This window comes from Paramisgurnus dabryanus, chromosome 6 (assembly GCF_030506205.2).
Source record: "Paramisgurnus dabryanus chromosome 6, PD_genome_1.1, whole genome shotgun sequence".
Taxonomy (NCBI): Eukaryota; Metazoa; Chordata; class Actinopteri; order Cypriniformes; family Cobitidae; genus Paramisgurnus; species Paramisgurnus dabryanus.
In genome coordinates, this window is record NC_133342.1 from 39,575,907 (window position 1) to 39,598,457 (window position 22,551).

Consider the following 22,551-nt stretch of genomic DNA (forward strand, 5'->3'; position numbering starts at 1 on the left):
GCTACAGTATTTAACTGTCTCCATTTATAGGCAATTTGTCTAAGTGTAGACTGATGGAGGTCTAAACATTTTGAGATTGTTTTGTATCCCTTTTCAGCCTTATGGAGTGCAACAACTCTTGATCAGATATCTTTATAAGAGAATGGTTCAGAAGAGCTGATGCTTCTTAAGGACAGCAATCTTAAAATGTGTGAGTGTCTTAATATCAATCAAAGTTGCACTAAACCACACATATAAACTCATTTTATTAATTAGACTCCAGTTTGCCAGCTTCTGACAAAAAAAGCTTTCAATAAAGTAAGTAGTCCATGGGCTCACTTACATTTTCCTCCAGCACTGTGAATGTTTAAAGGGTGTTTCCAAAAAAGACACAAGAAACTGGAATTATTTATGTCTTGTGAGCTTATGCACATCTACTGTAGATGAGGATCAGATAACATTTTATGGCAAATCACTGTAGAAAACCAGTTCATTCCTAGGGGTTCACATACTTTTTCTTGCCACTGTAAGTATTGAGAGTTGTATTTTCCATTTGTATTATTTTTTTATCTTATGCTTTTCTTAATATACAGGGACTGGATTAGCATTACATTTATGCCGACGTGTCATACAAACCATATTCACCTTGTAACTACTGTAACACCTTTGCCCTGTAAATGCAAGTTTTTAAAACATTTTGTTTTACTGTGGTACATGTGAGTTTGAAGTTTTTGCAATCTTTGTGAGACTATAAAAATACTTTTTAATTTTTAACATCACAAACAGAGCAAAAAATGACTTTCTTATGTAGTATTTTGTCTTGTTTTCAAATATCTAAAAAGTCTTAAATCAAGATGCATTTTCTTGTTGACCAAAATGATCTAAAATTAAGTTTAGACAAAAAAATATTTATTTAAGTGAGTTTGTGCTTAAAACAAGCAATAAATATCTGCCAATGGTCTTAAAACTAGACTTATTTCCTTTTGCTCATCAAGAAAATGCATCTTAAATTAGGAATTTTTAGATATTTGAAAACAAGACAAAATACTACATAAGAAAGTCATTTTTTTTCCAGTGAATCAAATATGAAAAATTTTTCAGACATAAACTGAAAAATTACTTTCTTACTTAATATTTTTGCCTTGTTTTCAGTACAAATATCAAAAGAAAATCTTAAATGAAGAGGCATTTTCTTAACTAGTTAAATGACCTAAGAAAATAAGTCTAGTTTTTAGACAAAAAATATAAAATTTGAACAGCCACAATATCTGCCAATGGGGTGAGAAAAAAATCTTGAAATAAGCTTACTTTTTTCTTAAACTCTTGATTCAAGAAAAAAATGTCTCACCCCATTGGCAGATTATTATTATAAGTAGGGGTGTGACAAGACACTTAATCCACGAGACGAAACACGAGATTGTGTTCACGAGACGAGACGATATTTTTACACTTTTTAAAGGTATTGCAGAGGATTTTCTTTTTCCGGGTGGATCATCAAGACAATTGATCCTCCTAGTTGTCAATCAGGAGTGTTGCGCAATTGCATTTTTTTAAAAAGTGGAGAAGGCGGTTCTTTTCTAAAATTCGAGAAAATCCTCCGCTACACCTTTAAGAAACCCTCAATGATAAAATAAATGAATAAGAAACTGAAATCACATTATTTGTAAATGTTTTAACTAATCAAGGACTGGCCCTAACAATTATTTTGCTAACTGATAATGAAGTAATTTGTTTATTTTGGGGAAATAAAAATAGACCCAAGTGGGCAGTAGCATTTAAAATTACATAATAACGAAGCTGCAATAATAATTGGTTCAAATAAAGTATTAAAACCAAGTTACATTAAACAACATTTTGTGGCCTATAAATTAAAAGCATTATGTATGTATTATAACAAATGCCTGCAGGGGGCGATAAAGGACTCGCCTCGCGGACGCTGTCTTCACTTTCACTTTAGATGGAGAGAAACGCTTATTTTTAGTCAAACAATGTTTAAATCCATATTAATATTTAATATATGTCCATTTCTTTACATTAGAAATGATACAGTCACTGTAATTTTTTGAGCAAGAACATGCAGACATTAAATCATGTAAACTCTGAGTGAGGGTTTAATCTGCTGAGACTTCACATCTGACACTGATCAACAGACAAACACAACGCGTGTCAGACTTTACACAAGCTCCCAAACGAACATTATTTGAAACCTAAACGAAAAAGAAAACGCAGTAAAAGACAAATATAATGCATGCACTGTAGAAAGCTGCATCCTCCGGAGGTCGCATATGCAGGCTGCATACGTCATCAAGGTTTATTTCAGATCATTAACTGAGCATTACATTCTCAAGTCGTGAGCATATTACAACAATTTGCGATTAACTAAATAATTAGTAAACGTTATAATTGTTTATAGTCTCTAATAAGATAGTGATGAAGTAAATGCAGTTTAAAAATGCGACCTCCGAAGGATGCAGTCTTTTATTTGAGAAACGGCCAGCACCTCCACAAGAAATCTTGCGAGACACATGTAGTCTCGAGATCTCACACGAGATAAAGAACAGCCCTAATTATTAGTATTATTATTTGCTTGTTTAAAGCACAAATTAACTTAATTTGTATATTTTTTGTCTAAAACCTTTATTTTTAAGGCCATTTCACTCATTAAGAAAATGCATCTTAATTCAAGAGTTTGTAGATATTTGTACTAAAAACAAGACAAAAATACTATGTAAGAAAATCTTTTTTTTTTTTGCAGTGTAAATGATACTTTCTTACCTCAATGTAGGATCCTTTCTTCTAAACTATTTGTATTTATACACAACTATACACTTCTGGTGTCACCTTAGATGGTCAAGTATTACAGTAAATAACTCACTATTACAGCGCTCTATAGAGTAATCCTTTAGTTTGACCCCACCCCTACTTAGCACGTCAACGCAAAGCATATCAAGCTTTTACTAACATTCAAATGAATAATTTTCCTAATGAAAGAGTTCAAGCAAAAGCCATTGTTACAAAAGCCAACCGCTACACTTAAATTTTATTATTATCATAATTGCTTGCAGGACTGATACAAAAAAGACAAAGAAATATTAGTAGATTTTTTTAAGGGATACCACTGTATCATAATAATGTCTTTAAATGGTTAATAATTGAATTAAAATTCGACATTCAAATAGTTTAACTGCTTTACATGGATGGTCACTCATGCTTTGTGTATTAACCCTCTGGGGTCCGACCATTTTGGGACACTGTCAGAGGTTCTGACATGCTCTTACATTTGGCATTTTTTCAGTTGCTTTAAAACATAATAATGGCAAGTGTCTCATACCACTGTGTTCAGCACAAACTGGGCTAAAATATTATATGAGCTACATGTATGTACATGTTTGTATTTTTGAGAGAAAAATGTTTATGCGTGGTTTTTAAAAATGCAAACATTTTAAGTCACTGATATAAGTCCACAAAACCCATACTAAACATGTTTTAACAAGACTTTCCTAAACAGAATATAGTAGTCTATAGTTTTTTCTGTAAAATGATGTGAAAATCATCCTGCCTACTCATTCACATAAACCAATATATTGATTTAGAAATTGTAAGACACTTTTTGTTTAGAGGGGCCATATGCGAGAAGGATTGATTGACAGCTAGCAAACAAAGCCTCGCATAATGAGCTGCATAATGAGGCAGGAGGGAACTACAGTTAAGAATGTGAGGACAAATGTATACATGTTTGTTTGAGATTTATTAATAAGTTAACAATATAATCAAAATAGAAATGAAGGTCAGTAGGACATTTTCAGTTTATTTGGGAACACACCCTATTCAAAAACTTAACTTGTATAAGAAACTGATAGACAACAGAGCTGTAAACTTTATGTGGCTCATGTTACCATATAACTTTATGTCCAAAAAGTGTGAATATGTTTTTCCACTTCATAGTTTTGTACTGATGAGAGGGATGCAGACCTGTAAGAGAGTTATAAACAGCTGTTAGCATAAATTGTCCACAGAAATAACCTTACATACATAACTGATGGGTAAATGATAGCACTACATTCAGATAAACTATCATGTACATAAACTAAATTAGTATCTCAGATAAACATCTGCAATGATTAGTTATATAAAAAGCTGTTTTCAGATGACTGTTTTCAGATGCCCATCCCCTTATCGTCTAGCTTCTGATTTAAACGCGTTTCTGTAAGCGAGTATGGACTTTAAAAACGCGGCGCTCATAATAAAACGGTGTCGCATGTAAAGCTCAATGTATGGAATGCATTGCATGTAAACAATGTCATATTACAGCAGATCCCGCAGTGCAGCATTACTCAAAGCTGCCATGAAGGATACGAAAGTGAATAACTGTGTCTAACACTGTACAGCATGTAACAATGAAATCCGCCATTACGTGATCGCGCCAAATCGTTTGTAAATGAGCATGTAAACATGGAATCATATTACAGCACACACTTAAAAGATACAGCAGTGCAGCATTACTCAAAGTTGCCATGAAGGATACGAAAGTGAATAACGGTGTCTAACACTGTACAGCATGTAACAATGATATCCGCCATTACCTGATCACGCGCATACTCATTTGTAAACAATGCGAAAGTTTTTCAATCTTATGTAGGCTTATGTAGGCTGAACTGCATAAGCCATAACATATTACATTATAGCAAATATAAATGAAGACAAATGACTTACAGTTTCTTCAGGAATATATCCTCCAATCTCCATTGCATCTTCCATTGTTCTTCCTCTTAGGTAACGTTAAAGATAAACGCTTCTCTTCCTCAATGTCCAGACATAAATTAAGATATTCCTCACGTGTGTGTTTAAAGTTTATAATCCAAACATGTGGTAAAGTCTTTAAATCTGATCAAACTTTACGCTTTGTTTATTATTGTTGAAACTGCAGGTCTCTTCATTACCATCTCAACAGCCTGTGGGCGTGACCAAATTAAAGATAATGAGCTCAGCCAGGTATCTCTTTACTTCAATGCAGATTATATAAACAGGAAATATTTGTTTTTGATTATAATTAGTATGTATAAAAGTAGACATTTCAGGCTTTCTTTGGATATGTGTATCATGTTTGTGTGACGAGTATTCGCGGAGTTTCAACTGATTTTTGTAACGTGTTTTGAGAGACAGCTGGCGGAGACAGAAATGTCTAAAATGCGTATCCTGTTTATTTTCTTTATTTGACAAAAACACAAAGATCTCTTTTTATTGTGAATGTACACTAATTAAAGAGGGCCCTTCAAAATTTCAAATGATGTCAAACACGTAAGTGTTTGATTATTAATGATGGAGTATTTTAAGTTGATTCTGCTATGATAAGGAGAAAACACATCAAAAGGCGTCCCCTCGTTTTTGGACCCCTGGGGGCTTCTGTGTAAACACAAACACGTCCCATAAATGTTCTGGGACCGCTCCCGTAAGGAGGACCTAGTAACATTGCCGTAACACTTACTGAAAGCATTCTTTGTGAACAAAGACGCAGCATGGTTTAGCTCTTTTACACAGGAATTTAAACACAGAACAACATTCATGACATTAAATAAATTGAAACAGAGATAAAATGCACACCCGTGGTTTCTCTAGAGAGAAATCAATGAGAATTAGCAAACTTCAGGTACTGTGGAAAAAACGTCATGTGTCTTTACAGGATTGTTACAATGTGTGAATGCACATGCAGGTTCCAGAAAATAATTGACCTATGGCTAAGCCACGCCCCCAAACGCGATGAGCCAATCACAGTGCGCATAGCAACCAATACACTCGGACATTCTTTCCTTTCACGTCCATTGAAAGCATCGCAATTAGTCAGTTTTCATTCGTTTTTATATGTTTTTTCTTGTCATTTTAAGTTTAAAATGGTCAAACGGTGTGTGGATTTTTTTACCCTTTTCCACAAGAGCATCTTGCTGCAGCACTAGTCTGTGCAAGTGACGTCACTACTTGCACTCTCAGACTCCCGCGCTTCCTGTGCAAGTGACGTCACTTGCACTCGACAGGCTTTTGCCATTTTATGCGGACGAGTGGAATACGTACATGTCAGAGAAAGTACTCATCCTCCTCTGCTCATTAATGATGCATCCGTGTCTGTCGTGGAGCACTTCAAGTTCTTGGGCACAACCATTACCAACTCACTCAAATGGGATAATAATATCTCCCAACTAGTGAAGAAGGGCCAGCAGCGTCTGTTCTTTCTTCGCCGCCTAAAAGGACTACTGCTTAGCACCTCCATCATGGTACAATTCTACAGAGCATTCATTGAGAGTGTGCTAACTTCCTCCCTTACGGTCTTGTTTACCTCTGCGTCAGCCCGCGCAAAGGCCAGACTACAAAGAGTCATCCGGGCAGCAGAGAGGATTATTGGCTGTCCCCTGCCCTCTATTATGGACCTGCATAGCTCTAGGACCATTAACAGAGCTGTGAAGATTGCGGCCGACCCCTCTCATCCTGCCAACAGTCTGTTTAATCTTCTACCCTCGGGAAAGCGGTATAGGGCTATTTTGCCCAAAACATCACGCCATCGCAACAGTTTTTTCCCCCATGCAATAGCCCTTCTAAATGACTCTTAACTTAAATTCATTTGCATGTTGTATGTTGTACTGTGTGTTGCCTGCATGGAGAATACCGAACCAAATTCCTAGTATTTGTATACATGGCGAAATAAAGTTGAATTGAATTGAATCTTACCGTAAATGTAATACTTTTTTATGTTTTAACAGTTTATGATGGTATCTTATATTTAGAGTTAAATCTCAAGTATACAAAATGATGTTTGTTTGCGTAAATTGTGCATGCCTTTCGTTTAAAGTGCACCTATTATGCCCCAAAATAAGCACCTTACCGTATAAATAGGTCTCCTATTAGTAAATATTTTTGATAAAAACAATTAATTAATGCAATATTATTTTTATAAACTGCCTACATACCTCACCAATTTTGCCCTCTTTCTGAAACGGTCGGATTCAGTTCCTGTCTCCGCCTCCAAAAATGTCTAGTTTACTCTGATTGGTCAGATGGCCTACTCAACTGTTATTGGTCAACTGGGTTCGGCGTATGTTCGAAAGGATACGCCCCTGACTTCGCGTGTGTTTCCCGGTCCTAAAGAGAGCAGGAACATACGTAAACAGCTACATGCAGATTGCAGAAACAATGGCGATTGTACTGCCTTACCAGTTCGAGCCCGAGTCCGATCCAGAGAGTTCAGACGAGCAGACGGCCGTTACAGCAACACCTCCGCAAGCAAGACTTTTGCAGAACGTTTCTCAATGGTAATTTTTTATTCACTCAGCCGCCTAACAATAAGGATGTATTGTACAGTAACTGCAACGTCAAAATATTACGTTTAAAACGATGTCCGTCAATAAACTCGAGTTTGCATTTAACTTGTTTAGGTGTTTGTGTGGCAACTGTGCCAGAATGCCAAACGAGGCTGAAAACTTGTGTTGCAAAGAGATTCCAAAGGTAATTATAACGTATTACATTACTTTGCAAACTATAGACCATTTCAAAAGATGTAAACAACGTTTTTTAACACTAGATAAACGTTGGGATAAAATAAACCAACAGAACATATAAACCTGAATTAACTGAAGTTAAACAAACATCTTAAAGATAATATATGTGAAATAAAAACATAACTGTCACAAACTGTAACAGAAGTGTTTCTGGACCAGTGTTGTTTACATCATTTGAACTGGTCTATATGGAAACACATATGTGGCATATAGTAAAATATTAATTTAAATGACTTAATTTGTTAGTTCTACATTATTTTACTGTAATAACCTTTATTATAAAACACTGCTTACATATAAGTGCTATATAATTACTTATTAGGTTGTAAGGAGAATGCAACAGGTTCCAGGACCTCCTTCCTGCATGATTCATCATCCAGGTTTTAAACCAAACTGTCTTAATCCCTACACACTGCAGAACATCCACAACATTTATAGTACCGACTATGGGCCTTTGAGGCGCAGAACACTAGAGGAGTAAGTGTTGACAAGTTTTACTACATTTTTAACTAATAACACTAAAGTAGCATTATAGTAACAAAGTACCCAAAATATGTATCTAGGAAAAAAAATAAGACGCAGCCAAAAGTTTTTTATTGCAATATATTAAAATTGTAAAAATATACAAATAAACATGCTTTAGTAATTATAATATACTATACTATATCCTATATTGTTCTCCTCTGAATAATTGTCCATTTTAATGCTTACAGAGGTTACAGATACACAGCGTATCGAAGCTTTGTCAGCTGGTGTTGGGGCTATCTAGGACGACACAATAGGGTTGTCATCCCATCGTGTGTTGTTCTCAGGATCCGCTTGGAGTTTCCCGATCAGGCTGGTCGGTATGTCGGCTTCCGACCACCCCTACACTGAGGGGCTGTCCACACGGAGACGCGAATCACTGTATACGCATAAATTTGTTATCGTATTGGCGTTTCATCCACACGGATCCGGCGATTTCAGAGAGTGAAACCGCTATTTTTTGAAACCTGGTCCTAAAGTGGATAAATCTGAAACCGACAACCTTGCGGTTTCGTCTGTACAGCCAATCCGTATATTTTGTGAAGCGAAAACGTCATCACATCACGTGTCGGAAGCGTCACACGTATCAGCAACAACAATAACGGCGGATTACGTGATTGTGTTCGTGCTACAGAAGCTACTAAAGCCTACTAGCTTTATTACAGCAAAATCTATTGCGTCTATGCAATTGTGGTGGCCAACAAGCGATAATGGACAACACCATACGTTGGCTATGCGCATGCTCAAAGTCTTCTTCTCCGTGTATAGTGTATATCTGTGGCAGAATTACAGCGCCCCATACTGGTCCGGCATATATACTACACCGCTTTCAGTCGGTTTCAGTGGTTCCGTGTTTACGGATTATTTTTTTAGAGCAAGGAAAAAAAATGATCGGATAGGGAATGCACCGGCTTCGTGTGGATATAGCCTGAAGCGCGTGCATGGGCGTAGATTTAGGGTGGGACGCTAGGGACATGTCCCTAGCAATATTCAGGGAAGACTGATTTGTCCCTAGCAATAATTTCGACCAAACAATTAATCTGTATTTATATATAACCACTAATGTCCGTCTTATTCTTGTGTTTTATATTTTTTATTTTACTTTTTTAATTATATATTTTTTCAGGAATCATTTAAATGAGACTAGAAATCTTTTGCAATCCCGTTCTTTAAAAATGACGCTCTATGTGGTACACAAACGGTTAACAGCTTTCGTTCTCTGCAATGCCCGCCTCCATAACTCACATCGCTATTATGATTGGCTTTGCATTTCTTTAGTCCCGCCTCTCTACTCACATTGCTAATATGATTGGATTAGCATTTCTTGAGTCCCGCCTCTCTAAATCACATCACTTTATGGACTTGTCTTTACTCGCTACGTGTGATAGGATGGTTTCACTTTGTACAACGCGCCAAAGTTCACTCAACAAGACGCGCGTGATTATTCGGGCTACAGGTAAGTGAGGAAGAAAGTATTATTATACCCACTGTAACTGTTTCATGCACAAAATACGGAACAAGTTGTGTCACATAATGATTCAAGGACAGTGTTTTCAACAATACACGACAATCCCATGTTAACCTGAGGAGTTGCAAACTTTTGTCAACCTTTTATAAATGGGGTAGCAAGGTTATTTAGGGGGTCCCTAATCCATGAAAGAAAATAACCCCAACATGGTAAAAACAGGAAACAGCATGATATACAAACCAACTTCAACATTGGGATTTTTTTGGCAAAATTACATTAAGAATTAAATATTAATTGCATATTCTTAATTGTTATAAAGTAAATATGGATTCATATATGTTACAATGTGATTTTCTTTTTTTTTTTGACAAAGACTTAAACAGTTACTGTTTATTAGGCTCTAGGACATAACGAATTGTTATTGTTTATTATAGTACATTAAATTTGGGATGGCACCGGGGGTGACGAGTCAGATGTCACTGAGTAAAGTGCATACTGAGTTGTCTGTTGTTTATGTCAAGTAAACGGTGATAAACAGTTTTTGCAATGCGGCCATTTTATTTATGTCCCCACCAATGCCAGAATCAAACCTACGCCCTTGAGCGCGTGAGATGGCGTTCAATCACGTCCTCCTTGGAAGGCCTCTCGAACTGTGATGCCAGGTCCAATGGAATCGGGATTTCCTTCAGCTTTTCAACAAATGGAGCTGGGTCCTCAAGCACCTCGTCAAACACAAGCCTGATCAGGTCATCCACATAAACTGTAAAGATATGACAGTAAATCTTTTGTGTTTGATCATTTATTTTACAGCTTCATACAGTTTGTACATTTATTTAATTAATATATTTGAAATAAAAATGTTACTGCTTACAGTATGTCGCTTGTGTTTTTACTGGCCTTGCGATGCATTCCCCTCTCTTAGATTTTGGGAACACAACCTTGAACTTTGCCTCTCCTGCTTTTGTTACAGCTTGCTCACGGTCTGCATTTTCATTATAATGCATGGTTGCAAGGTACAATCTGTAAATACATAACAAGCAATACATTTATTGTAAATGTAAATACTAGTTTATTTTACACAATTAATAGAATACTTTAAATACCTGCACAGCATTCCAATAAATGGGAAGACCACATTTTTGGGTGCAAATCGAAGAATCAGGCTATGGAAGGCCTCCACTGATGATGTTTGATGGTGATGGCTTAGCTTCCCGACATCCCTGAGGACTCTCTTATTGACTAAGATTTTTTCTACTTTATGTAGAACCATTGACCCTTGGGTAACAACAGAAAGAATAATTTTTATTATCTCACCGATCAAACTATACAGTAAACAAACAGAATATTATTAGAACACAGATATTCCATCTGGATGCGTTTTAGTGAATTAGTGATTTTTTGTTATGTATTATACTAATTAGACAAGTTCAAAAGTAATATTTACTAAATAAAGACAAAAACATACCTGGTGTTAACCATTTCGTTGAATTGCTAGACTCTTGGTCCGGATGTTCACATTTGGAAAATGTAGGGTCGTCATGGACATGCACATTTTGAAGATGGTTTATCAAGGAGTTCCACTTGGCCACCTTCTCAGGTCCAGAAGTTGAAGATGTTGCGCACCAGTAAACATGATTTCTAATACTGCGCAACCATTTCTTTAAAATCTCACAGCCCTTTTTTTCTGCCAAAAGGGCTAGTCTCTTTGACAAACCTGATAAGAATAAAGTTGTTAAGAAATCAAAAGCTATGTTAAACTTTTATAAAGTATTGTTTGCGCAAAGAATTGTGTCAGTAATATAGACTTGTTTAGAAACACAACAAAAATAAATTTTTACCTTTTTCAAAATGCCACACATCATAGTATTGTGTAATGCTGCGTTCTCTCAAAAACTTTTGGATCTGTGGATGTCGGTCAGTCACAATGTAGTCCACCATCAGACCATTTGAATCCAGAAGATCTAGGGAACGCTTCAGGCCCTCCTTCTCCATGTGATAGCTTCCTCCAACTTCATTGCTCTAAGGAGTATAAACGTTTTCAAGATATGACAAAAAACCTTCACATATAGACAAAGTTTTAAAAAGAATATATAACACACCTGAACAAGCTGAAGGTCGATTATGGTGTTGGTGTTCAAGTCGAGTAGAGTGTAGCTACCATACTTTGCTGAGTGTCCTATAGAAAAAGAACAAAGATGGGGACAGTGAAAAACATAAATATCCAAGTAGTATGCTTGAAAATGTTTTGAAGCAATTTATGAAATTCTGGTCTCACCTGGTGAGTCTTTTTTCATATCTCCAGCAATTGCAATTTTATTATTCTTCTGCAACTCCAAAAGCATATTCACTTGGTCTGTTTTCCACTTGTGGACAATAGCCGGTTCCAACAAATTCCTTGCATGTCTCCTGAATGTGTCATATTGAAAGACCTGGAGATTCATGGCACGGAAAACCTGCAAATACAAAAATAGGAAAGTATTACATAAAACATAAAACTATTATTATTATTATTAATTTTAAATATTTTGATATCTACTAATACAAACATATAATTTCCTATGTAATGTGGTATGAATAGTTATATAAATACCTTTTCTATCTGGATGAATGAATTACCAGTGAAATACGTAGCAGCAGACAGAAGAAGATTTCCTGTAGGTGTACTTCCAACAATGGGCTGGCTATTCCACTGTTTGTTGTAACTGCAGTTTGAGCAAAGTTGACTGAATGCCACAAAAGTTCCCTGTTGCCGTTGACGAACATCACACTTCCTCCGGCAAAGTGGACAGATGTCGAACAAGTCTCGGAGGCAGCTTTCAAATACAACGTATTTTTTTTCATTGTATGAGGAACTTTGCACAAATCTAAAATATGAGTAAAATAACACAATTTTAAATAAATTTACATTATGATTTTCAAAATTACATTATAACATACTGTATATATTGAACTTACGACAGTTCTGATTCTTCAGTAACAACTGTGTCTTCTGGGTTATATGTGGTGTCGTGAGGTTCACATAGTGTTTCGCTCTCAGTATCTTCCTCCTCCAACTCTATGCGACGTCTTTTCTTTGGATTAAAAGCAGAGGTCTTCATAGGTGTTGAAGAGATTGGAGATTGTAATCCGAATGGGAAATCTGGGTACGCTGATGTTGTTTCAGTGGAAACACTGTGACACAACACTGCTGCCTGGGATCCTACGATAATGCAGAGAAAAAAACTTTTCATTATCACTTATTTTTTATTTTATTTAACCTTTATTTAACCAGGTAAGGTCCTAATGAGTTACAGTAACTCTTCTTCCAGGGAGTCCTGGCCAAGAATGGCGGCCAAGTTACAATACATAACAGACAAAACATAAATTACATGATACACCACAAATCTCTATACACTATACATAGTAAAATGATTGTATAAGATACTCAATTAAAAACAGTTGCATTGTTCAGTGAGAGTTGACTTTAAAAGGTTTTTAAAAGAATTAATCGATTGAAGTGATACTAAATTTAAAGTATTTTGGAGTTCATTCCAGACATTTGGTGCATATGTTGAAAAAGCATTTTTACCAATAGCTGTTTTTGTTTATTGAGTAATTAATAGTATTTTCTTTGACGACTTTGTCCTGTAAACACTATTCTGGTAAATTAGCAAATTTGAAATAAAGAGGGGTAATTTACCCATTAATGCTTTAGCAATAAAATTAATAAATTGATTTTCCTTCTGAGAGAAAGGAAAATGATACATTTAAGTTTACATTTTTGACAGTGGTATTGTTAGCTATATACCTCAAATATGTTACATACCTTTGCTCCTCATATGCCAGTCCCTTAGTGTACCAAAGGACAATTGTGTGCTGACTGATTTCTGTTTTTTTGATTGATCATACTGTGTGCCCACTGATGTTGCATGTGGAGGATCAGTTTGGCATTCTACATGTTGCCTTCCAAAAGTGTGGGGTACATGCTGCGATGTACTCTGGAAAATAGAAAAATAAAACAAACATATAATCAGCCAAAAGGACATAACAATAGAGGACAACGACTATCGTTAGACTATAACGCACCCAGACATTCACGCATTACATATTAAATGCCCCATTAGAGTAACACACAGGACGTGTTTACTTTGTTTCAAAATCTAAAATAGCTACAGCTTAAAGTAAATACAACAGTAAAATATATCATCTTTACTTAGAGTTTGACTTTACCGGTGTAGCAGCCGATCCTTTTCCCCTCGGAATGTCTGTTCCCCCTTCCAGTCGATAAAGCGTTTCTACTGATAGCGCAGGCGCAGGTACCCAAGAATATCTGCGTGTTTTTATTTATTTAATTTTTTTAGTATGGTATAGCGTATTTACAGAGTTTGTACAACCTAATACAGCTTACAACAATTAAAACTATAAAATAAATATTCAGAAAAAAACAGCTGGGTGTACAAAAAGCGAGAAGGGGAACAGACATTCCGAGGGGAACAGGATCGGCTGCTATACTGTAAAGCTAACAGTTTAGCTGGTAGCAAGTTTGTAAACACGTCTAAATCAACATTTAAAAACGAATTACAACATGTTAAAACCGATAGTCTACATAATTCAACATACGTGTGGGTAAATATGGTACGTGGCTTATGAAATACAATATTACAATCCAATAAATAGCTTGCACGCTCGCTCCACACGGACGTAAGTTAAGCTCCGGTAACGTAAGTGGTAAACAAAAGACATGGATACTTACAGCCTGTGATCCAGAAGTGCAGGGTAATCCAAACAAAGTAGGAATTGATCCATCTTTCAGGAGAAGACGTTGCGAAAAACCAGATTCAAATTCGTTACGGTTTGCGAAGCAGTCATGGGAAAAATGCCGTGAACATATGAACAGCTTTTGACTGTATTGTGCCGGAACCGTATTAAACATGAATTTTATCCACTGCATCCTGATGTCCTCTGCCTTAGGAAGGCCATAAAGGGATAGTTTGCCCTCACATCTAAAGAAACAGCGTCTAGACATCTTTAATCACACAACAACAGTTTGTAAACACACTCTAACTCCAGTCAACCTCCGCTCTGCCACCACTTCCGTTCCCTTCAGCGTTCTCGCGCCCCCACCCCCAGTTTTGAGGGCGTAGCCAAGCGCAGCAGAGGGGGTGGATTCATGATAATGTTGGTCTTATCTACGTCACCAATCCCAGGAAGTAAACTGTTGCCTACAATCCGAGCGTTTTTTGTAGTCCTTGAACGTTGGAGACGATAACTCGCGTCATCGTTTTCTTTGAGGTATGTGCTTTTTGAATATCGTTAGCATGTACTTATACACACATACACACAAAAGGATGTTTTAAAAACGTGTATCCCATAATAGGTGCTCTTTAAGGATTTGGGCTAGCCGAACTAACTTAGCCAATCGTCACGCTTTCATGCTTTTTATAGTCCCTGATGCTTATTGATAGTGTTACCTTAAGTGTTTGATGATGGTGTTGAAAGCTATAACTTAATCGGAATGAAACAAGGTTAATTAAAATGGTTAACAACTATAAGGAACTGTCCTTCTTCAGCATGTTAAACCTTGTCAATTTTAACATTTACTTAAACATTATTAAACTCTAAACGTGTACTGTTTGTGTGTGTGTACCTGGTAATTATCACGTTGTGGGGACCAATTGTCCCCACAAAGATAGGAATACCAGTGTTTTTGTGACCTTGTGGGGACATTTTGATGTCCCCATGAGGAAACAAGCTTATAAATCAAACAGAATGATGTTTATTGAAAATGTGAAGTAGCTGAAGGGTTTCTGTGATGGTTGGGGTTAGGGAATGGGGTAGGTAAGGGGAATAGAATATACAGTTTGTACAGTATAAAATGCATTACGTCTATGGAATGTCCCCACAAAACATGGAAACCAGAATGTGTGTGTGTGTGTGTGTGTGTGTGTGTGTGTGTGTGTGTGTGTGTGTGTGTGTGTGTGTGTGTGTGTGTGTGTGTGTGTGTGTGTGTGTAATGTATGTTTAATTTGTCTCATTGCTATTTTGCAGATGCAGCCATCAGTAATACCACTTTCTGAAAACCCCCTGGTGCCTCAGTGCACGTCAGAGATATTGCACACAGAATAATGACTGGAAAATGGACTGAGAAGACAGGCCTCGTTTACAGGTAAATTCCATCAAGTGTCAGACTTTTACTTTTCAAAATGTTATTTACTTACCTTTCTTTTGTTGCATTAAAGGGGTTTCCAAGACAACATTACGGTAATGACTGTGGTGTCTTCATGTTAATGTTAAGAACGTTTTGTTTTTGTATGTTTAATGGGGTTCTGTCGGTTTTGGGCTGTTCATGCACCTTTTGATTTTTTTTATTCATAGTCTGCATTTTATGTGGTGATGGATGCCACATTTGACTACACAATTGTGAGTACTTTTTTTGTTTTTTGTTTTGACTAGTATGTTAAGTCAGTGTGATTAAAAAATGCAAAGGCGTAATAACTTGCATGTTATGAGCAGCTGGACATGCCAGAACTGCGGAATTGGTGGTGTGTGATGTTGATGGAGAACTATGGCCTCGATAGGTAAAGTATTTCTTTAAAGTAACAACAAATGAATTAATTTTGGAACAATGTGTAGTTATTGACTTTTTTTTTACAGCCATGGAAAGGTTTTTGCACACTTCACTGAGGAGTTTAAAGCATTCCTTAGGGGTGATAGGCAGCCTGTTTTTAGGCTAAGGAAAAGAAAGGTGAAGGAGATCTCTCAGGTGAATGTATATACTATGGAAAAATGACACTCAAAGGGGTGGTTTCCTGGATGGGTCTTATCCTAGTCAGGTTATTACAGCAGATACTTCCTGGTTCCCAAAAAGGATGGGGGGTTACGTCCAATCTTAGATCTTCGAGCTTTAAACAAAGCAGTGAGAGCTCTCAAGTTCAAGATGCTAACAGTCAAGACGGTTATGGCACAAATTCAACATTACGATTGGTTTGTCACAATCGACTTAAAGGACGCATATTTTCACATAGAAATATTGCCACAACACAGGAAGTTCCTGAGGTTCGCTTTTGCAGGCGAAGCATACCAGTTTCGGGTTCTTCCATTCGGCCTAGCCTTATCACCCCGCACATACACAAAATGCATGGATGCAGCCCTGGCTCCGTTGAGACTCCGGGGAATCCGCATTTTAAATTACATAGACGATTGGCTAATACTAGCGAAATCACGAGAAGTGGCGCTCCAACACAGGAATGTTGTGTTAGCACACCTGCTCTCTCTAGGGTTGAGGCTCAACGCCAAGAAAAGCGTTATTTCTCCTGCCCAGAGAATGACTTATCTGGGGATGGTTTGGGATTCGATTACGATGCGGGCACATCTGTCTCCCGCACGAATCGCGACCATTCAACATTCCCTGAGCAGACTCAGGCTAGGCCAGGACCTCACTGTAAAACAGTATCAACAGATCTTAGGACTCATGGCGTCAGCATCCACGGTGATTACTTTGGGGCTGTTGCACATGAGTCCATTTCAGTTGTGGCTCAGAGCCAGAGGTTTTCATCCAAGGGCCAACCCTCAAAGGCTAATAAAAGTGACGCGCCGCGGGCTTCGTACACTGACTATGTGGATAAGACCCTGGTTTCTTGCCTTGGGTCCCACACTAGGGGCGACTTGTCATCGCAGGCTGCTAACGACAGACGCCTCCCTGACAGGCTGGGGTGCGATTTTAGATGGTCGTCCAGCTCAAGGGAAATGGGAGGGTCATCAGCTCAGTTGGCACATCAATTGCCTGGAGCTGATGGCTGTATTTCTGGCCCTGAAATATTTTCTCCCTCAACTGAGAGGCTGTCATGTCCTAGTGCGGGTGGACAACACAGCAACAGTCTCGTACATAAATCACCAGGGAGGTCTGCGCTCGCGCAACTTGAACAGGTTAGCGAGGCAGGTTTTTCTCTGGGCTCAGGACAAGATCCTGTCGCTCAGAGCAGTGTACATACCGGGGAACCTGAATGTGGAAGCGGATTTACTGTCCAGACAGACGTTATTGACTGGGGAATGGAGACTCCACCCAGACATAGTTTCTCAGATATGGACCAGATTTTACAGAGTGGAAGTGGACCTCTTCGCCTCTTTTCAGACAACGCAATGTCCCCTCTACTTCTCTCTGAGTCCCCCAGCCCCCCTGGGTCTGGACGCAATGGCGCACAGATGGCCCAACAAGCGCCTCTATGCGTTCCCCCCAGTTGCACTGCTCCCACAGGTGCTAGCCAGAGTTCGCCAACAAGGCTCTTGCCTCTTACTGATAGCACCATGTTGGCCGAACAGAGTATGGTTCTCGGAGATGATATCTCTCCTCAACGGCTCGCCGTGGGCGAAGCCGGAGAGGAGGGACCTTCTGTCTCAGGCAGGAGGCACGATATTTCATCCCAGGCCCGACCTGTGGAATTTTCATGTTTGACTAGGGTTGGGTATCGATTGGGTTTTATTCGATACCAGTATCTACTCGGTCTTTTTTTTAAACGGTTCCGGTTCTTAAACGGTTCTTATATCGGTACTTTAGAAAAAAAGGAACACACGTTGTCAAAATAAAAACAACTTTTATTTACTGGGCCAAACTTAATACAATATTAACTTAAGTCTTTACACAAACAATTTAAATACAACTAAAATATGGTAATAAAAATTAAAACAATAAATAAAATTTCACTTTTACATAAAATCAAATAAAACAATATTGTATCAAACAATATAATTATACTGGAGATTAATGGAGATTATAACCAGGGTAATCTAATTTCCATTTTCTCTTCTTATGACCTAAACTGAACACCAACACACTGGCAGGGCTGGGATTCTCTTCAGTTTGTTCGGATCCGAGGTCAACACTAGCTGCTGCTGTTGACACGCTTGGCTCTGCGTCTCTTAGGTTGTCAAACACGGAGCATTGTTCGGCTTTTAAGTATACTCCATGTCTCGTCAGATATTTCATCAAATTCGAAGTGTTACCTCCCTTGCATGCTATTCTTTTAAGGCATTTGTTGCAAGTTGCAGAGTCTCCATGACACGTGAAATACAGCCAAACCTTGGAGCCTTTTGACTTCGGCATCTTTATTAATCCTCGCGAGTCGCAACAACGTGGGCCGAGTAGCGTCAATGAGTCATGACGTCACGCAAGTTGACGCCGGAACACCAGGTGGCGGGAAAGAAAAGTCAAGAACCGAAATCAGGCACCGAATTTTTCATTCGTATTCGGTCTGGTTACTACCGTTTACGTTAGAACCGGTTCCCTATTGGCACAGAGTTTCGGTACCCAACCCTATGTTTGACCCCTGAAGGGTACCAACTGAGGGGCACAGGGCTGTCACCTGATGTTATTGAGACCATTTTAAGTGCTAGGGCCTCCGCCACTAGGAAGAGTTATGCCCTTAAATGGGGTGTCTTTGAAGCATGGTGCACGGCACATAATGCAGATCCTGTTAACTGCCAGATTGCTACAGTTCTGAGTTTTCTGCAGGAAAAGTTGTCAGCGGGCTTATCCCCATCCACTCTTAGAGTATATGTGGCCGCTTTGTCGGCTTGCCACGCTTTAGTGGACGGGGCGCCGCTCGGGAGGCATCCTCTGCTCGCTTGCTTTATTCGAGGTGCGAAACGATTGAGGCCTCCAACAAGAACTAAGATTCCTTCTTGGGACCTGGCTATAGTCCTTGAGGGTCTGGTTCAGACCCCCTTTGAACCTCTATAGTCAGCAACTGATAGACTTCTGACACTAAATATGGTATTTCTAATGGCGATAACTTCTCTTAAGATAATTGGAGATATGCAGGCTCTGGCGGCCTCGCCATCCTGCCTAGATTTTGCCCCAGGTATGGTGAAGGTCATTTTGCATCCTTATCCTGATTACTTGCCTAAGGTTCCCTTTTCGACTGCACATCCAGTCATCCTTGAGACTTTCTGCCCTCCGCCATTTGCCACACCGGAGCAGGAGTTATACCATAAGTTGTGTCCAGTCCGTGCTCTTCAGGCCTACGTCCACCGCACTAGCCAGTGGCGTAAGTCAGAGCAATTGTTTGTCTGTTTTGGGGGCCGCAACAGAGGTGCCGTGGCCACCAAGCAGTCTATATCACATTGGGTCAGGAATGCTATTACTCTTGCCTATGAGGCGCGGTCAAGTTTCGCCAGTAGGCCTGGGAACCCACTCTACCGGAGGGGTAGCCTCCTCTGCTGCTCTAGTAAGAGGTGCCCCGTTACATAGTGTTTGTGATGCGGCAGGCTGGTTCTCTCCGCATACATTCATAAAATTTTATAGTTTAGATGCTCATGCTACTCCAGGTTCTCACGTCCTCGAGTCAACATCACAAGCTAATGCCTAGCTATTTCCTCTTATTATAGGTGTTTGTGAGGCGGCGGGAGCTTCCTTTCTGCATACATCCATTACTTAGTTTGGTTACTTATGTCTGAGATTTCCTTACGTTCTTTGTGCACACTTACACATCCGTAGGGGTCCAGACATCTCCAAGCACGGCAGCGTGGGTATTGTCGTTCCCCATAGCGCTTAGCAGCGCAGCATTGAGAGTAGCTTTTGAAAGGGAACGTTGGGGTTACTTGACTGTAACCTTGTTCCCTGTAAAAGCGGAACGAAATGCTGCGCTGTCTTGCCGTACAGTACATGTACCAGGACTGGTCTTCAAACAAAAGATCTGACGAGACACAGCTGGTGTTCATTTATTTATAGCCTCGCTTCACGTGCGCTTTGATGTCGTCATCAACCGAGGCTATAATCCCTCCGGGTCAATTTCATTGACGTGTTTGCACACTATATTCAGCGGGTCAACGATAAAGGTGTTCCCCATAGCGCTTAGCAGCGCAGCATTTCGTTCCGCTTTTTTAGGGAACAAGGTTACAGTCAAGTAACTCCAACGTTATCATTAAAGTCTTTGTTTTATTATAATTGTGTCATCCCTGTTCTCTGTGTTATTTAATTCATAGAATCGATTAATATGAGACTTAAAAAAAGCCAGTGAGTGGTGTTTACAGCAGTCAAGTGTGCTGCTTGGTTCTGTTCAGCTACCCACAGTCCTGTACCTAGAGGACCAAGACGTTTTCGAGGCCATGGACACATTGCAAAAAGCTGAATTTCCAGAGGACAGAATTGCAGCTCTGGAGCCCTTCAGTTTTGTTTTCACTGAAATGAAAGACATGCATGCATTCATTGAACATGTTGTTGATCTCATGAACCTAAAAGTGTTCTGTAGAACAGAAACTAAAGAAAATACATAGTGTAATTTTTATTTTTCATTACTTTAAACGTTTCAGGTTCTACTTGCTAATGCTATAATAGTCTTTAAAAAATAAATACTTTTGGATCATGTTGTTGTTGTTGTTTTTTTATTTGAAGGTACATTTTTGTTGCTGTTCAGACTCTTTAATACCCTTGATAATCATTATTCTAGCTGTTATACAGTAAATTAACTGTAACAACTGGCATAGCATATTGAAAGGCTAAACATATCGACATTATAGAGAGATTGTCGTGCAATGAACACAACCTACAACACGGAAACAATTGGAAACACATTTTGTTTATTTTTATAGAATAAGGATAATTAAAATCCTGTAATTCAGACAACCTGCAAAATAATACCGTGTTCCAGCAGTAGGGTTTAGGATATTTCCCACCTCAAACCCATAAATAACGTCTTAATTAAGCTAAAAAAAATGAGAATTTAGAAACATTATAATTGATAAATGATTTAGTAACATCAACACGTTTACAGTTTTAAATACTGTTAAATGACCGACGTAATTTCCGGGTTGAGGTGGGTAATATCCTTATTACGGGTTATCTGGACGCAGCATTATTTTGCAGGTTTGTGTTTTAATCATTTATATTCAATGGTATCCCTCTGTACTAATGTTTCCAGTTTATTTAAGTCGATTGCAATTGACATTACTTGCAGCGAAGAGTGCAGGTGACGTCACTTGCACAGGAAGTGCAGGAGTCTGAGAGTGCAAGTCTGAGAGTGCAAGTGCTGCAGCCAGACCCTTCTCCTTTTCCAAGCCACATCTCAACCGAGAGAAGTGTCTGCTTAATCCAGATTAAGTTATGAGGTAGCCTTAACCTAATGTGAGGCCCTGGGGCTGAGAGGTTTTGGAGGCCCCCCATACCCTCAATTTATAGTCTCATTTTGAAAAAAAAAGTGTGATATCTATGTAATCTACCTCACAAAATGTAGTTTTTCCTCTTTGACCCAGAAAACACCGTATTATCATTAATAACATATCACTGAGCCCACTTGAGCATAAACACAAGACACTTTATTTAACAACCGCACACAGCAACTTGTGGTGAAAATAAAACCAAAAGTATATATGTTTATAAGCTTTATGTTTATATAGTTTTTGGAATATACAAATATGCAGAAAATTGCCACTCACTAACTAAATGCTCACCACAGTTGTAAAAATATAAGAAGTTAAAGTTAGTTTTAAAGTGAAAATGCATTAAAGGGATACTTCACCGATTTAGCATTCAGCTTTGTATCTGTAGAAACCCGGCAGTATTACTGAATGACCATGTTTCCCTCCATCATTTCCCCCTGAGAGGAGAGATATCTGCATTTTGGTTCTGCAAAAAAGTCCTCCGATGATGCAAAAATCGTCATATTACATCATCGGAGGACTTTTTTGCAGAACCAAAATGCAGATATCTCTCCTCTCAGGGGGAAATGAGGGAGGGAAACATGGTCATTCAGTAATACTGCCGGGTTTCTACAGATACAAAGCTGAATGCTAAATCGGTGAAGTATCCCTTTAATGTTAACAAAAGATAAGTCTTTATAGACAGAATCTTGTTTTTTAATCAGTTATTTATTTTGTAGGCTATTGAAGATATAGTATGCATTGTATTTAGTATTTATGCATACTACGCATGTAAAACGAACACGTATGAATATGTACAAAATAGACAGGGAACATACCTGTATATAAGATCTTTAGATAAGGACATTATAAATATGAATTATGCAATCAGGGGATGATCATTTGAGATGGTCTTGTCGCGCT

The 22,551-nt window shown here is 38.4% G+C and overlaps 2 protein-coding genes across 2 annotated transcripts; one reads left to right on the forward strand and one right to left on the reverse strand.

Moving 5' to 3' along the window:
- The first annotated feature begins 7,106 nt into the window (after window positions 1-7,106).
- LOC135767313 (P2X purinoceptor 7-like) lies at window positions 7,107-8,399 on the forward strand. The gene is made up of 4 exons (XM_065276953.1): window positions 7,107-7,277; window positions 7,401-7,470; window positions 7,846-8,000; window positions 8,237-8,399. The coding sequence occupies exons 1-4, from the start codon at window positions 7,141-7,143 to the stop codon at window positions 8,397-8,399; spliced, it is 525 nt and encodes a 174-aa protein (XP_065133025.1). The 5' UTR covers window positions 7,107-7,140.
- A 1,707-nt stretch (window positions 8,400-10,106) lies between these two features.
- On the reverse strand, window positions 10,107-14,525 carry LOC135767314 (uncharacterized). Its single transcript, XM_073815118.1, has 11 exons — window positions 14,249-14,525; window positions 13,322-13,493; window positions 12,472-12,715; window positions 12,107-12,380; window positions 11,792-11,969; window positions 11,616-11,749; window positions 11,355-11,535; window positions 10,982-11,230; window positions 10,620-10,791; window positions 10,388-10,536; window positions 10,107-10,276 (listed from the first exon to the last, which is right to left on the reverse strand). Exons 1-11 carry the CDS (start codon window positions 14,519-14,521, stop codon window positions 10,107-10,109), a joined length of 2,196 nt encoding a protein of 731 aa, XP_073671219.1. The 5' UTR covers window positions 14,522-14,525.
- Window positions 14,526-22,551: the final 8,026 nt, after the last annotated feature.

Excerpts from the sequence above, each read along its gene's own strand:
- LOC135767314 (XM_073815118.1), bottom strand. The coding sequence starts at position 14,521 with ATGTCTAGACGCTGTTTCTTTAGATGTGAGGGCAAACTATCCCTTTAT. Across the intron at positions 12,716-13,321 it reads CTGGCATATGAGGAGCAAAG|GATCCCAGGCAGCAGTGTTG; the intron begins GTATGTAACATA and ends GCATTATCGTAG. Across the intron at positions 11,750-11,791 it reads TATGAAAAAAGACTCACCAG|CATACTACTTGGATATTTAT; the intron begins GTGAGACCAGAA and ends AACATTTTCAAG.
- LOC135767313 (XM_065276953.1), top strand. The coding sequence starts at position 7,141 with ATGCAGATTGCAGAAACAATGGCGATTGTACTGCCTTACCAGTTCGAG. Across the intron at positions 7,278-7,400 it reads TTGCAGAACGTTTCTCAATG|GTGTTTGTGTGGCAACTGTG; the intron begins GTAATTTTTTAT and ends TAACTTGTTTAG. Across the intron at positions 7,471-7,845 it reads GTTGCAAAGAGATTCCAAAG|GTTGTAAGGAGAATGCAACA; the intron begins GTAATTATAACG and ends ATTACTTATTAG.